General features: G+C 33.2%; 1 protein-coding gene across 1 annotated transcript in view; it reads right to left on the reverse strand.

Moving 5' to 3' along the window:
- AP3B1 (adaptor related protein complex 3 subunit beta 1) overlaps positions 1–15,200 on the reverse strand; it is a 283,078-nt gene that overhangs the window by 165,588 nt on the left and 102,290 nt on the right. The window contains exon 7 of the mRNA XM_068535546.1: positions 13,914–14,096. Within this exon, the coding sequence (XP_068391647.1) occupies positions 13,914–14,096 (183 nt within the window). The remainder of the gene's footprint in view (positions 1–13,913; positions 14,097–15,200) is intronic.

The raw sequence follows: 15,200 nt of genomic DNA on the forward strand, positions 1-15,200 counted from the left end.
CTAAAAAAAAAAATTAAAACAAATTTTTAAAAGAAACAGTGGGTTTAATATACCTGAGCTATTTCATATGAAAATAGGTCTCCCTCCACTCATGTGTACTGATCACCCCAAACACTAAAATAAAAACATTAGAATAAAATTAGCTTTTCACCTTGCTCTAAAACATTCACTTTCGGTAAGAGAAATGTTGTTACATTAAATATAAGCTCTATGAAGTCCAAAAAAATTACCTTTTATTTCATAAAGCATATTTTGGAAAGGCATAGTTTATAAGCTTTATTCTTCATCCTGTCATCTCTTTTATTTTATTACCGTGGTGTTTGTTGTAGTCGAGAAAAAGACACTGAATGTACCCACTTGTCTTATGAATTCCAAGACAGCCTGGAGGGCACTAGTACCAACTTAAGATTTGTACCAGGACAATACCATGTCTGTTATCTTCTGTGGACACAGACTACTTAAAAGGTACACAGGGGAATACATGACATTGTCATGCCATAAGATACTCATATTAGCAAGCTTGGGCTACTATAACAAAATACCATAGACGGGGTGGCTTAAACAACAATTTTTCACAGTTTTGAAGGCTGGGAAGTCCAAGATCAAGGTGTTGGCAGACTCGGTTCCTGGTGAGAACCCACTTCCTAGCTTGCACCTGGCTGCCTTCTCGCTATGTCTTCACATGGGCAGAGAAAGAGAAAGGAAGCAAGCTCTCTGGTGTGTCGTCTTATAAGGGCACTATTCCCATGACGACAACCCCACACTCATCAATTCACTGAAACCTAATTACTTCCCAAAGTGCCTACCTCCAAATACCATCACATTGGGAGTTAGGACTTCAACATGTGGATTTCGGAGGACATAAACATTCACTGCTATGGTATCCATAGATACCATAGCAGTGTATTGGTGGTCCATCTCTCTGACATTGGGTTAGATTTCCCTGACAAGACCAGAGTGGGTAGGTGATTGACAATATCATAAACAATTAAATTATTCAGTATGGATAGCATATGTTTTTTTTTAAAAAGTCATGTTTAATAAATTTTTTAATTTAATATTTTTCTCAAAAAAAAGTCTCTTTCCCCCCTGATTAGGCCTATGTAAAACAACACATTATATGCATACTGGTTTGAGACATTTTCTCCTTCCATGAGGTAACTGCTATGCTCTTCACTTTACATGTTTTATACTACAGCCCAGTGACCACTATACCACACAGGTGGAAGTATGGGTTTGAGGATCATTGAACACTGAATCTCTCCCAATACATCACAATTATGGAAACACCTGTGCCCAGTAACTTTGAGTTGAGCCACTCTGAAAATTCAGAGTGCTCAATTGCCCACGACACTTCTCATGTCTTATGACTATATGTTCAGCACCAATATACAGGAAATAAGCTTTCCGAATGCAGTGGTTTCCAAATTTTGTTACTGAGAAATCTGAAGAATCTACATAAGGTATTTTTTCATGTTTCTCTGAAGTAAAATATACTCATGACACAAGTTGATCTTAGGTCTAAGAGTTCTAAGACATGAGAAAGAAGGGTCCCAGTCATTTGAAAACTAATCTCAATCTAATTACAGGGATAAATAAGAACTGTTTTTTGTTAAGCAGAATGCATTTTAGAGTGGTTCTCACTCAGTCATAAACTATAAAATAAAATTAAGCCCAACCTAGGTAGAACTAATCATAATTCCTCACGTATTCACTCCCTCCTTACCTAAACCCCTGAAATAAAGATAATGTATTAAAGAAGTAAGTGTCTATTGATTTGAAATTGATAAATTTAATTACCCTTTAGGACATTAAAAAAAAGAGGTTAGAGGGTTAGAGCAGAGGTTTTAAAATATTGGTGGACATTCATGGGGGAGGGGATAAAGCAGTAGTTTGTTTTAATCTTAGGGTGAACCCTAATAGTTTAATAGAAAAAACAAAAGCAAAAATCTGTACTCTAGATAAAGTGGGGGTAGGAAACTAGGGCTCCAAGAAACAACAGTTTAAAATTTTTAAAAAGCAAATAATCTAGGTTATGAAAAACTTTTCATATAAAACATAAAATTTTGTAAAGGGACTGTTTCTTCTTCATTAATCCCAAAATATTTATATATCTAAATTAAATAATGTCCTTTGAGTCACTAGAAAAACATATATAAACAAGTTGTTTTAAAAATAATATGAGGATACCTACTAGAAGATAAAGCTAAAAGTTAGAAGTAGTTGCATCTGGAGAGTAGGAACTGGAGGTGTGAAAAGGAAGGACATATATTTACTATACATCCCAGTAATTCCACTCCTAGAGAAATGAAAACATTTTATGTCCAAACAAAGACTTGTGGCACTGGAGGCCAAGGTCACAGCTCCATGGATGTACAGAAAAGTTCAGAGTTTAAGCATAAGCAAGTACAATCTTTGCCGAGAAGACACAGCGACAGATAGATAGATAGATAGATAGATAGATAGATAGATAGATAGATAGATAGATAGATAGATGTATATATATGTAACATCTTGTATATGTTACAGAATTTTTATGTTAAAGAAATTAAGAGAAAAAAGTTTAATTTTTAATATTTACCTACATATATATCATTTCTATCATTCTTTATTCCTTTCTATAGTTATAAATTACCATCTATTATCATTTCTCTTCAACCTAAACAACTTCTTGCAGTATCTCTTGTAATACGGTTCTACATATGAATTTTTCAATTTAGTTCGTCTGAAAATGCCTTCATTCCATCTTTATTTTTGAAGAATGGTTTTGTTCAATATAGAATTCTTTGTTAACAGGTTTCTCTCAACAATTTAAAGATGATATTCCATTGTTTCCTAGACTCCTTTGTTTCTTATCAGCAGTTAGTCATAATCATTGTTTCTCTGTATATAATGCATTGTTTATCTGTCTGCTTTCAAGGTTTTCTCTTTCCCCTTTGCTTTCAAAAGTTTGACTATGATGTACATAGGTGTGACATTTTAATATTTTGCCTGGGAATTTGATGTGTTTCCTGGATCTGTATACTTGTTTTGTTCCCCCCCTTAAACTAAACTTGAAATTTTTTTAGCTTTTATTTCTTCAGGTATTATTTCTACTCCATTCACCCTTTTCTCTCATTTTGGGACTTAAATTACAAGTATTTTATTCTGTTTCATATTGTTCCACATGGCTCTGAGACTGTTCACTTTTCTTCACTTGTTTTTCTCTTTGTTCTTCAGAATGAATAATTTCTATTAATCTATCTTCAGGTTTCTTAACACTTTTACAGCCTCTTCCTGGCTATTAAGCCTATCTAGCTTATTTTTCATTTAATCGTTGTATTTTTCAGCCCTAGAATTTCCATTTCATTCTTTCTTATAGTGTCTTTCCTGTTAAGATTCATTTATTCAATCAATACAACTATGTTGCTTTGTAATATTTTTGCCATATATATAATAGCTGCATTATTTGTCTGGTAATTGCCTCTTCTTGATTATCTCTCTATTGCCTACTTTTTCTCTTCAGCATTAGTTATTTTTTTGTTTCTCATGTCTGCTGATTTTTTCAAATTGTATTCTGAATATTATCAACCATACACTATAAATTCTTCCTTGTGTTGCATTCCTCTGAAGTGTATTAATATTTGTTATAGCAGGCATTTTACTGGTTTCAAACTCCAAACTCTGTGTATCCTAATATGACCAGCAAGTGAAATCTCCATTTAGTTTCCAGTTGCTGCTTTTTTTTGCTAGACACACTGGAGTCTTCTCCACACATGCAGAGTTGGTCAGCCAGTGATTTGAATGGTGTTTACATGCATTTCCAGGGGTGCACCCTCCTGTGGTTCCCACACCTTTCTGGAATTTCCCCCCAAACGTTTTAGGTATTCTGCCAGCCTTGAAGTCTGTTCTCTAATACCTAGGTAAGTGAGGCTGTAACTTTTTCCATTTTTATGTGGGACAGGGGAATTCCCCCAGGCAAAAACCTGCAATCTCAACACCTTGAAATTTCAGTCCTTCATGTGCAGAGTCCTCTCTAGTTTTGCCTACTTTTGATCATCCTATAGTACACCTTTAGCTGCTGGTTTTCAAAATAATTTCCCAGAGAGTTAATCTGATCAAGGTATTCCATCAACGGAAGCTGAAACTGTTAAGTCCATGAAGTACATCTCAGCTGCAGGTCAGATGTCTTCAGGCTTTTTATGTGAAAGTAAACGTTTCTCATACACCCTTCTACACCCCACTTTCCTCATATTTCCCGTTACTTCACATTAGCCAGAACTGTGTTATATGCCCATTCCTAAACCTATCACCTACAAGGGGAATGTAATTAACATTAACTAGACTAGTTTAGGCTGGGAAGCAACATGGCTTCTGCAAAGACACCTGGGTGTTCAATCCCTGTAGAAAATCTGTCTGCAAGGAAGACCTTTTTGCATAGGGGCTGTCTGCTGGAGACAATCAACAGTGTCTGCCACATTCTCTATATCACCTAGACAACAATGCACTAGCAGAATCTGTCTGACGTAACCATTTTGGAACTCTGGAGTCCATCGAAGGCTTGCAACTTCCAGTAGGACTGCAGTAATTTTAAGATATGTATCAGAAACTTAAAGTCTTGTATTTATACAGCTAAATGAATAATAGAATAGAATAAAATTGACTGTTTTAAATTACCACATTATTAGATTACATAAAATCATAATCTTTTCTGAGATGAATATAGAAAACTACTAAGCAGCAAAATCACAAATTTAAAAATTAAATAACTGACTTGTCAGAAGATAAATTCAATATTAATCATATTTACTCCTTTATGCTAGAGTAATAAGACTAACACAGAGAAAAATATAAGGAAATAAACGGACTATAAGGTCAAGAGAAAACAATGATATAAATATCCATGACAGAATGCCAAGGAGAAAAGCACAGTGGAAAAAGGACAGACATCAGAGTAGGGCAGCAGAATGCATCACATTTCTTAATGTCTTAAGCTCTAAGTTTCTCCTCCTAAAATTCATTTAGTACACGTTAAAATTCATAAAATACTTTTAATACTGTGAACATTTTGGGGCTACTAGGTAAATATGGTGAGAGAAAGATAGAAAACAGAGTTTCTTTCCCCAATATAAATAATACGTGGAAAATAAAAGATTAAAACTAGCAAAAATAAGTCAGTAGAGAAAGAAACAAGAAGAGGGTCACAATCTAATGGCATAAACTTTTTTAAAAGTTTTTTTAAAAAGAAAAGACCCTAGAAAAACATATTCCTCACTTCTTGAGACTGTTCATGATTAACCCTTGCCTGCTAGACAGAAGAAAATTGAGGGGTTATTCTTACCTTTCATCCTACTTGGGGGGGGGGGGGGCTGGTGAGGGAGGTTGGCAGTGGAAACAGGTAGTGAGGAGAAGCAGGTGGGAAAGTAAACAACAAGCCCATCTCTCTGAAAGAACTGATGACTCTGGGGCAACACTGCCCAAGAGAAACATCTGTGATATCAGAAACATTTTATATCACACTATCCAATACAGTAGGCACGAGACTACTGAACCCTTAATGTGGGGCCAGTGCAACTGAGGAAGTGATTTTCAATTTCAGTTAATTTAAGTTTAAATAGCCACATGTGGCTAGCAATTACCATATTGGACAGGAGAATTCTTGAGTTAAACAATGAATAAACAAGAACAATTTAAAGGTCAAGAAAACTTCTCCATAGGAACATAGTAGGTGGCATCAATGTCATTACAGGACGTTTAAGAAAGTTCCCGAAGAAGTGCTCAAGTATTCTAAAAACGACATCCATCTCTGCTAAGACTGAATTTACTATCCCACAAATTACTCCTTTCCCCAAATGCCCTAAGGCTACTAAAACAAAAAGGAATAAGGCACAAAATACCCACAATCAGATTGAAACTGAGAGGAAGAAACAAACTGTCTTTAGGTGTGCTGGGACAGAATTAAGAAGTCACACTATATCAGAACAAATAAAATGTCTATACCAGCACTTCCCAAGTAGTTGCAATATGAAAAGAGCATAATAACTGTGCAATACATTCACAGCACAAAAGGGGGAAAAAGAAAAAACATGCAAAAAACAAAGAAATCCTTCTGGAAGAAAATCCTCCATATATCAAAAGAAATTCTCCAGCAAGTTACTAAGAACATGAACTCAAAAAAACCACATGTTCAAACCACAGAATAAAGGAAATATAAGATTTAAACCTGAGTAAAGAAACTTAAAGATGAAAGCTGTATCATTACCAAATTAAATAAAAACTATAAATAACAGATTAGATCACTGAAAATCAAATTACTGACAGAAAAAAAAAAAAGACGAGATAAAGGAATGCAAATAAAAAGACAAACATTAAAGCAATTTTTTAAAAAGGTGACAGATACAGTAGGCAAAGATTATAAAATAGAATAATTGGTATTCCTGAAGCATACAATTGACAAATGGAGTAAGAAAAAAAGTTTGAATATCAAATTAAAAAATTCAAACATAGGGCTTCCCTGGTGGCGCAGTGGTTGAGAGTCCGCCTGCCGATGCGGGGGACGCGGGTTCGAGCCCTGGTCCGGGAGGATCCCACATGCCGCGGAGCAACTGGGCCCGTGAGCCACAACTACTGAGCCTGCGCGTCTGGAGCCTGTGCTCCGCAACAAGAGAGGCCGCGACAGTGAGAGGCCCGCGCACCGCGATGAAGAGTGGCCCCCGCTTGCCGCAACTGGAGAAAGCCCTTGCACAGAAACGAAGACCCAACACTGCCAAAAATAAATAAATAAATAATTCTCATTTTTTAAAAAAAAAATTCAAACATAAAAGGCAATTCCCTAAAATAAAGGAAGAAGTGAATATACAGAGCATATAGAATGATCCACACTGAGAGGCAACCTTGCTAATCTTCAAAATATTTTAAGAAAAAAAAAAAAAAAAAAAAAACCAGATTTTTGAGGATACAAACAAAAAAATCAAGTTACCTGCAGAAAAGAAAAATCTGTGGCTACAGAGCTCTCAAAAGGTATCCCAACATATTATATCCAACCAAGAAGTCAAGTGTAAAAGTAGCAAGACCTTTCAAACATATAAGACCTAAGAGAATACTGATCCAAGAGTCCAGGCAAAATATCAAGTGTGAGAGTGACACTGCAAAGTCTCGAAATTTTATCTCTAATCTACCCATTCTTAAGAAGGTCCTGGAAGATGTTCTCCATCCAGGAAGACCAAAAAAGAAGACACTAGGGAGACGATGGCCTAAGAAAAAGAGGATTTAACACAGAAAAGAGAAGAAATTATGTTCCAGAACAACAGCTGTGTAGCAAGCCTAGCAAGCAATCAGGTTAGAAAAGGAGGGTAAAGCCTCCAGGAGAATGTCTCCTGGAAGAGTATGAAGTTATTGGAATACTGGATATATGACAACAGTACTAACTAGGACTGTGTTCAACTATATATAACAGAAATATCAAGTTATCCATAAGGAGAACATTTTTTTTTCTCAGTACCATCCACTTTCAGAGTGTAGCTTCATCCTCATGCCTGCAAAATGGCTGCTGTACCTCTAATCATCACACATACATTCCAAGAAGAAACAATGAAAAAAGGCAAAGGGTAAAATATATATGTCAAGTAAGCCTGTCAGAAAAATAATAGCTTTCCTAGAATCTCAGCCAGAATATTTCTACAACTATCTCAATTTCTACAACTGGGTCACATAGCCATTTCCGACTCCAAGGGTGTTTGAGGAAGTTGGTTATTTTTAACTAGACTTATCATTACTCTGAACAAAAATCAGGATTCTGTTATTTAAAAAGTGGAGTTGGAGAACTGATATTAGGTAGGCAACTAGTAGTATCTCAACAACTGCATATAAAATAATATTTGGAGAGGATTTAATTTTCTGATGGAGAATTCGGAGTGCTTTGTAATAGTGACATGATAAAGTAGGCAAATTAAAAATGAGGCAATTTTTGATTCCAGGAAGAACTTAAAGTTCCACAAGAAAGGAGATGAAAATGTTACTATACAGCATAAATAATATTCATAGGCATAATTAAATGAACAATAAACACTGGTTGAAAAATTGTAATACAATTATATTGCAAAGATGGGACAGGGAAAATGGAAGCATATGGTAATACAATAGAAGAATGCCAAATCCTCCATTTCTATAATTGGAAGTCATGTCTAAAATTGATAAATCAAGAAACAGCAATATATGTATATTACTTAGAAATGGAGAAAGTTAAATGCACACACATACACAAAAGCCTAAAAGAATTTGAAGGAGCTAATTCAGGTATGGGAAAAGGTGGGATAGGAAAATGTTGTTTCTTATAAGCCTGTATTATTTAACTTCTTTTTTTTAACCACATACATGTTACTTGAATAAAATTTTAAATGTTTCTTTAGAAAAGAAACTATGTAAGTTTAAAAAACCCAATCAAAAATAAACTATAAACAACAAAAAGAGTAAGCAATCTTTAAGATAAATGCTCCATAACCAATGCAGGGAGCAGAGAACTCATTTCAATATCAGCATATGGTCCATAGTTTCCCATGAAACTGCACACTGAACCCTTCCTTCATCAATAGTTGCCTGAAAGAGTGAGCTAAAAACTTTTTTATTTGCATTGTAAAGCACGAATTCTACCACAACTCTTCACTATTTTGTTTTTTAAAAATTCCGCAGAATAGCAAGTAAGATTCAAAAATAGCCCATTAGTAAGACAAAATACAAAATTTATTTTACAAAGAAAATTAACCCGTAAAGAAAATTAAAAAAATTAAAAATAATCTCTAACACTTGGGTCCTCTAAAACAGGGCCTGGATGTGGAGTTTCGAGTCTATTCCCAAAATATTTTTGTACTTGCAGAAAATTGCTAATCAAGAAGTATGTACATGAATTTTGTGTTCTGATGGGTTCTTATTTTATAGCTACCCTTGAAAAACTTAAGAAACGTATCTTAAAAATACCTGAAACAAAATTGTAAACTTGGAAATTTCTTACACCTATATAAGGTTTTATAATTGAAATACAGATACAATGAGAGGAAGAAAAGTAAAATCATCATTTTCAATTTCAAAATGGCATACATATTCCCACCAGAATGTTATTACCTATATCCATATGCTAAAAAGTAACTGTGAACGTACAGAATTTTAAGTTCTAAATTAGTGAAGTAAAATATTTTGATAATTCTTGCAAAACCATCACGTCCTAGAGAAAGTTCAACTTTAATTCATAAAATTAAAGACATTCTTGTCAGGCCCAGTTTCACTTCAGTTTATAATTAATGCCACTAATGTTTTTTTCAATCACTCTTAAAATTTACTTGGTTTTTTTATAACATTTATTTTTAAAAATCTATTACTTCTACAAAAGCAACTTTAGACTTAGAGACTTACATTTAGGCTTCAAGTATTCTCCTACAATAGGCTTGAATGATACAAAGAAAACATTTAAGTAAATTTATATCCTTGAAAATTATACAAAGTTGACCTAGAATTAAAAAAAAGCCACTTGGACTGCAAAGAGTAAGGTAAATTTAAGAAAATAAAAATGCAAATACGCATTTTAGCAGTCTCTTGAATTTATTAACCTAAAAGGTTTAATTTCCATTTTCCTGCATCAGCTGTATTTATAAAATGTCGTGCCCTATAAACACGCTGTTATTTTCTATAGTCAAGCACCCTCTTAACAAATCTTCTCATTAATATGTAAATTCAAAGTCAATCGGTCTTCTCCCTGACAGCCCCATGAATTCCTAGTGCACTGTATAATCGGCTTTGACTTGGCATCCACTATTTATCATCAAAGATGTCAGTTAGAAAAATTATGGAAAATGCACTGCAATTGATATGACTGCAATCTACTTTGTCAACACTTAATTGTTCCTCAAATCATACATTTACATATAAACAGGCTAAGTACTGATCTATAATGATGCAAATAAACTAAATTAAAAATCGCTTCTACCCCTGAAGAAGCTTGTTTGTATATGATGTGTTCATTTGAGGACTTACTGACAAAAGCATGTATATCAGCTCATCTCAAAAAGTACTTCTACTAATTTTCAATTCCTCAAAAAAACAATTTTGCTACCCTTCAAGCGTATGAACACAAACAAATGTTTTAAAGAATTCAATGAGAAACATAATTTTTCTCTTTGAAAAGCAAATGTAATTATGGTTGTTAGCTAATTGCAATGTCTGAGAACTAAGGATTGGGGAGGGGGCTTCAAAATTAGCTTTGACTAGAACACGATAAGCAAACACTCAGAAACTTATTAAAGTGAGCAAAAATATATTTTAATTTAAAAGTTACGAGTGAACAGATATAAAGGAAAGAATGTTGACCTAGGGATGAGATTATTCTGTTTATATTTCTGGCTCCACATTTTATAAGCAATATTATCTTAGGTGAGTAATTAAAATCTATACATCTCAGTTTTGTCAGCTATAAAATGGGTATAATAATTCCCACTGCCCTATCTCAAATAAAATAGAACATAAGAAACTACACCAAAATAATAATTTGCTAAATATTAAGTATCACAGTATTACTCTTCACATTTTCTTAGTACTTAAAAAGAGAAACCTCTTGATTTTAATGAATTTGGTATTTATTATTTTAGGTAACTTTTAAGTCAATGAATTATTTTAGTGAGTTTTCTCACTCGTAAATCCTTTCACTTCAAGGTAAATGGCTCTTTATACATCATAAAATGGTGTTTACATAGCATTTATGCAAGTGACTTCTGCCTTATGCAAAGAGATGGGATGCTAGAATGAACACCCTTCTATTCTGCTAATTCTGTGAAAAAAACACATTCAAGTGTTGATGACTAAGAGACATAAAAGGATATTAACAACTCAGCACTAACTCTGCTGGAGTACTGCTCCAATTTCTTTCTGTTCTATAATACTTTAACAGTTCTTTATACTCCATCATATGCTTTTTACAACATGAGAAGTGAAGAATGAAAGCAGATATAAATGCTGAATACTTCTCAGTTTCTTCCAGGTATGGTCAAATTTTGCTTTAGAAATTGGCAAACTGAATCATAAAGTTGAAATCACCCTGCCTAAGTCCTAAAAAGTTGGATGCAACTTGAAGTCTAGGCCAAAAAGTCCCCAAGACTATAAGTGGCTGGACTGCTCATTCAAAAGTTTCTCCGTTAAACAGAATTACAGCTAGTCACAGAGATGGGTTAACTGAAAGAGTGAGCATGGACATAGTCTAAATTATGATAATCCACTTGAACTTTCATTTTATAAAATATATTTGTACCAAAAGTCTTACATCTTTGACAATCCCTTACTTCTAACACTACAATAAAGGATGACACTTTCAAATCTTTCCCGCTGGTACCTAACAGAACACATGTATACAAGGAGACACAAGCCTGTTTTCCTGATTATTTTGGAGTCAACCGATATCATTTTTTTAAATAGCTTTACTGGAGTCCGATATCATTTTAAATCAATAAATAAAGTGAAATGTATTATTCAAAGTAAAATTTGTAACCACCAAAACAAGTGAAATTCAGTGGTTGCCAGTAATTGTCTCCAAGGGGTCAACCAAGAGTTATGAGAAGGAAGACTTATTTTTTATTTCACCATGTGCTTGAATTGCTTCTATAACTAAAAAAAAAAAAAATACATATGATTATAGTTAGCTACACCCTTATAAATTTTCTATTGAAGTGGTTTTCTTTCTTTTCCTTCCTTAAGCCAAGGCATCTTTCTCAAAGGGAAATCATATGCAAAGCTGCCTATGAAAGGCAAGCAAAGGTGAAGCTGCTCTGTTGGAATGGTGGCAAGAGCCAGAGAGTTGCACACTCTGAGAGCGCCACTGCCCCCCGTGGTTGCTCCTGCGGCAGTGCTAGCTTCCTGAGGACAGAGCTGCGCACTTGGAAACCACAAAATCAGTCTACTAACCACATAATTTAGAATAATGCCAAAGTCAGATTGCAAATAAATGGCAAAGATAAGAAATGATTTAGCACAATTCCAGTGTACCCAGGACAATGATCAGACTTCATCTCGTGTTTGTAAAAATTAATGTTCACAGAGTTACATGTGAAAACACAAAGAATGCATTAGAGTACCAATTTTAAAAACTATCTGTCGAAAGAATAAATATATATGGTAGTGTAGAATTTAACTTTCCTGCTTTGTGCATAGCTTTAAAAACTAATTTTATCTAAAATAAGATGAAACAAAATTCAAGGAACAGAAACACAAACAGACAAAGTACAAAAACAGAGATTTTAAAGTCTACTTTTAGAAGATAAGGAAAGGAAAATACATTCTTTAAACTCCAGTTTCTATATAATGATAAAGCAGGGATCACTTGCATACAGCTACTGAAAATGATTTGATGATGACTGGAGAGTAAAATGAAAAATTTTACATAGAGACAGTGGCTAGATAACATAAAATTACCTATAATCTTACACAATAGGAAAAAAATATATCTGAATAGCATTATGGAAAGGAACTGGCTGAAATCAAACAGATAGCTATTAGCAACAAAAATCTCTCTTCAAAGTTACCACTGACACTTGGGCATGGACATGTTGCTTAATGCAAGGGTCAAGACACTTGCAGCATGGACATGTTGCTTAATCCAACAAAAGTGCCATCAAAAGTTTACTTCATTCAATGATAAAATTTCATCAATCTAGGAGCCCTATGTGGCATCAGACTTTTACATACTAATATTTTAAAACATACTTTGAATTTTAAGTAGAATAACCCAATCACTTTTTAAATACTAAAATTAAGATAGAGTCAATATTACAGATAGCCTTCTGGATAAAGATATATTTTTAAATTTTTAAATACTTTTTAATACTAACAATACTTAGTAAATGCAGAAAACATTGATGAATATTTTAAACATTTAAACTCCTTAAATATCTGAAAACTTGACATGTCACCTAAAGCAAGAATTATGAACATTTTTCCATTTTATATACATTTTTCTCTCACTTTAATATTATTTCTAATTAACAAAAGCAATTAGTACTGAACACTCAATCCAAGCCTATTCATAAGTTTGTATAAAAAACACTATGACATAATTGGGAGATATCTGGTCTTTTACTTTCTATACTGCTTTTAAAATCTATAATACTGCTTTTTAAAAAGACAAAAAAGAAATATCACAAGATTAGAATGAATGAGAGTGCTATTCTTGTAATATTTAATGATTTCTTTAAACAACTTAAAGCTTACACTTAAATCTTATATATACACTGAGAGATCTCTATTGCAAACTGTAATAAAGCTTTCTAAATTGTTAATATAATGAAAAGAATAAGGTATGCTTCTAATGTTAATCTGCACAAAGAAAACAAGTAACTTCACTGTAAGGTACACTTAATTATTAATTTTACTAAAATTCTACCAGCTTAAGTGAAAAAGTAAAACAAACATATTTTAGAAATTTAAAACTACAAAAAAGTAGTTTAAAAGTTCAACAATAATTTATCTGTAAAGGTGAGAAATTATCTTAGGTATAAATTCACATATGTTAGAGTCACATTACCTACTTCACAAGTGAGTACCTGGAACAGCTGGGTCTCAAAGGTGTGAAGCTGACTAATAACCAAAAATATCCATGATCTGGCAATGTCACTGCAAATACTGTATCATGCTGCTGCTCCTAACAAGGCGTTCTTGCCAGGCCTCATACTAAAAGTTTATACACTATGCCATTAAATATGCGTCAATCAGTGCCAAAACAACGAACAATTATCCTTTCATTTATATTGGTTTCCTGCTTTCCAAAAGAACATGAGAAAAATTAGTCCTCCTTAAACATGCAGATTTCTATATTTCTCTACTCTTAATTTTTTGTACACATTTTAAAAAACTCATCCATTTTCTTAGTATAATTTTTAAGTGTAAGATTATTCAACACTTACCTCTTTCCAAGGACTGACAAACTGTGTACGAGCATATCGAGTTAGCATGTGGATTATGACAACCTGCCCCCACTCTTCTACATCAACTAGTAAATTACATAGCTTGCGGTAATTCTTGTGAATGAGATCTATTCTATCCGGGCATACTTCTTCAAAAGCCATGACAACACTGCCAGCCACCAACTAGAAAAGAAAGAAATAGTAACTCATTAAAAAATGTTTTCCTTCCATCAAAGATTCCACTCAGACATTATAGAGACACAATCAGTGTTATGGCAATCAATATTAAAAGTATTCAGTCATTTGATTAATAAAATGTTCATGTTTGAATAACAAATTTTGAAGAGTCACTCCCTCAGAGAATAACTTTGATAGCTGTAACATGTCTGAAAAACGAATACTTTTCTAAAGTATTTGAATTAGAAGTATTAGCATTAAAAAATCATAATATTTTTTATCTCATCACGTTAAATTTCAATAAATTGTTCACATATGGATTAGACATATTAATCATGCACAGTTTTCATTTTTAAGGCTTACCTGAACTCTAAGGATTCATTATTTAGTACAATAACAAGGACCGTATCATGTCAGTTTAAAATGAGAATGACAACAATTCCACAATGAACTTATCTTAAAGCGTGTGAGGACCTCATAAATGTCTTTAGTATAAAAATACTTTCGAATCTTACACACTTTAATCAACCTGTTAATTTTTACCAATATAATTTATTTACAAGGAAAAAATACTGGCTAAAATTTTAGAACATTATTATTACTTATATAATTATGTGTATACATTGAAATAATATATTACCAACAAAAGGTAGCTTTCTCCAAGACCAGTTAATGAAACATAAATGTTGTTTTTGGAATTGCCATGTTTTTGCAAAGTGGTGAAATTAAGATTTCTTTGGTATGAAGATACAAACTAAGCAGAATATATAATATACAAATATTTTTATATAGGTACACTGGTATGTCTGCAGTTAGCCCACAATATAATACGGTTTTGAAAAAATAAATTAACATCATATTCTTTCTGAACACTAGGGATCTTCATTTTAGTATCTAAAATTTCCCCAATGTCTTAAAATAAGCAATTAAATAGAAATATATCTTACTGAAATGGTACTTTTTGAAAAATATTAGATACAATGATATTCGTATTTTTAGTGTTTAGTGTCCCTCTACTTGGCTGACATTTAGTTTATTAATGTGCAACCAACAATACAATTGAAAGAAAACAGCTCAGAATATAGACTTGCTATTATGCTAAACAAGTTT

Source organism: Eschrichtius robustus, chromosome 2 (assembly GCF_028021215.1).
Source record: "Eschrichtius robustus isolate mEscRob2 chromosome 2, mEscRob2.pri, whole genome shotgun sequence".
NCBI classification, from domain to species: Eukaryota; Metazoa; Chordata; class Mammalia; order Artiodactyla; family Eschrichtiidae; genus Eschrichtius; species Eschrichtius robustus.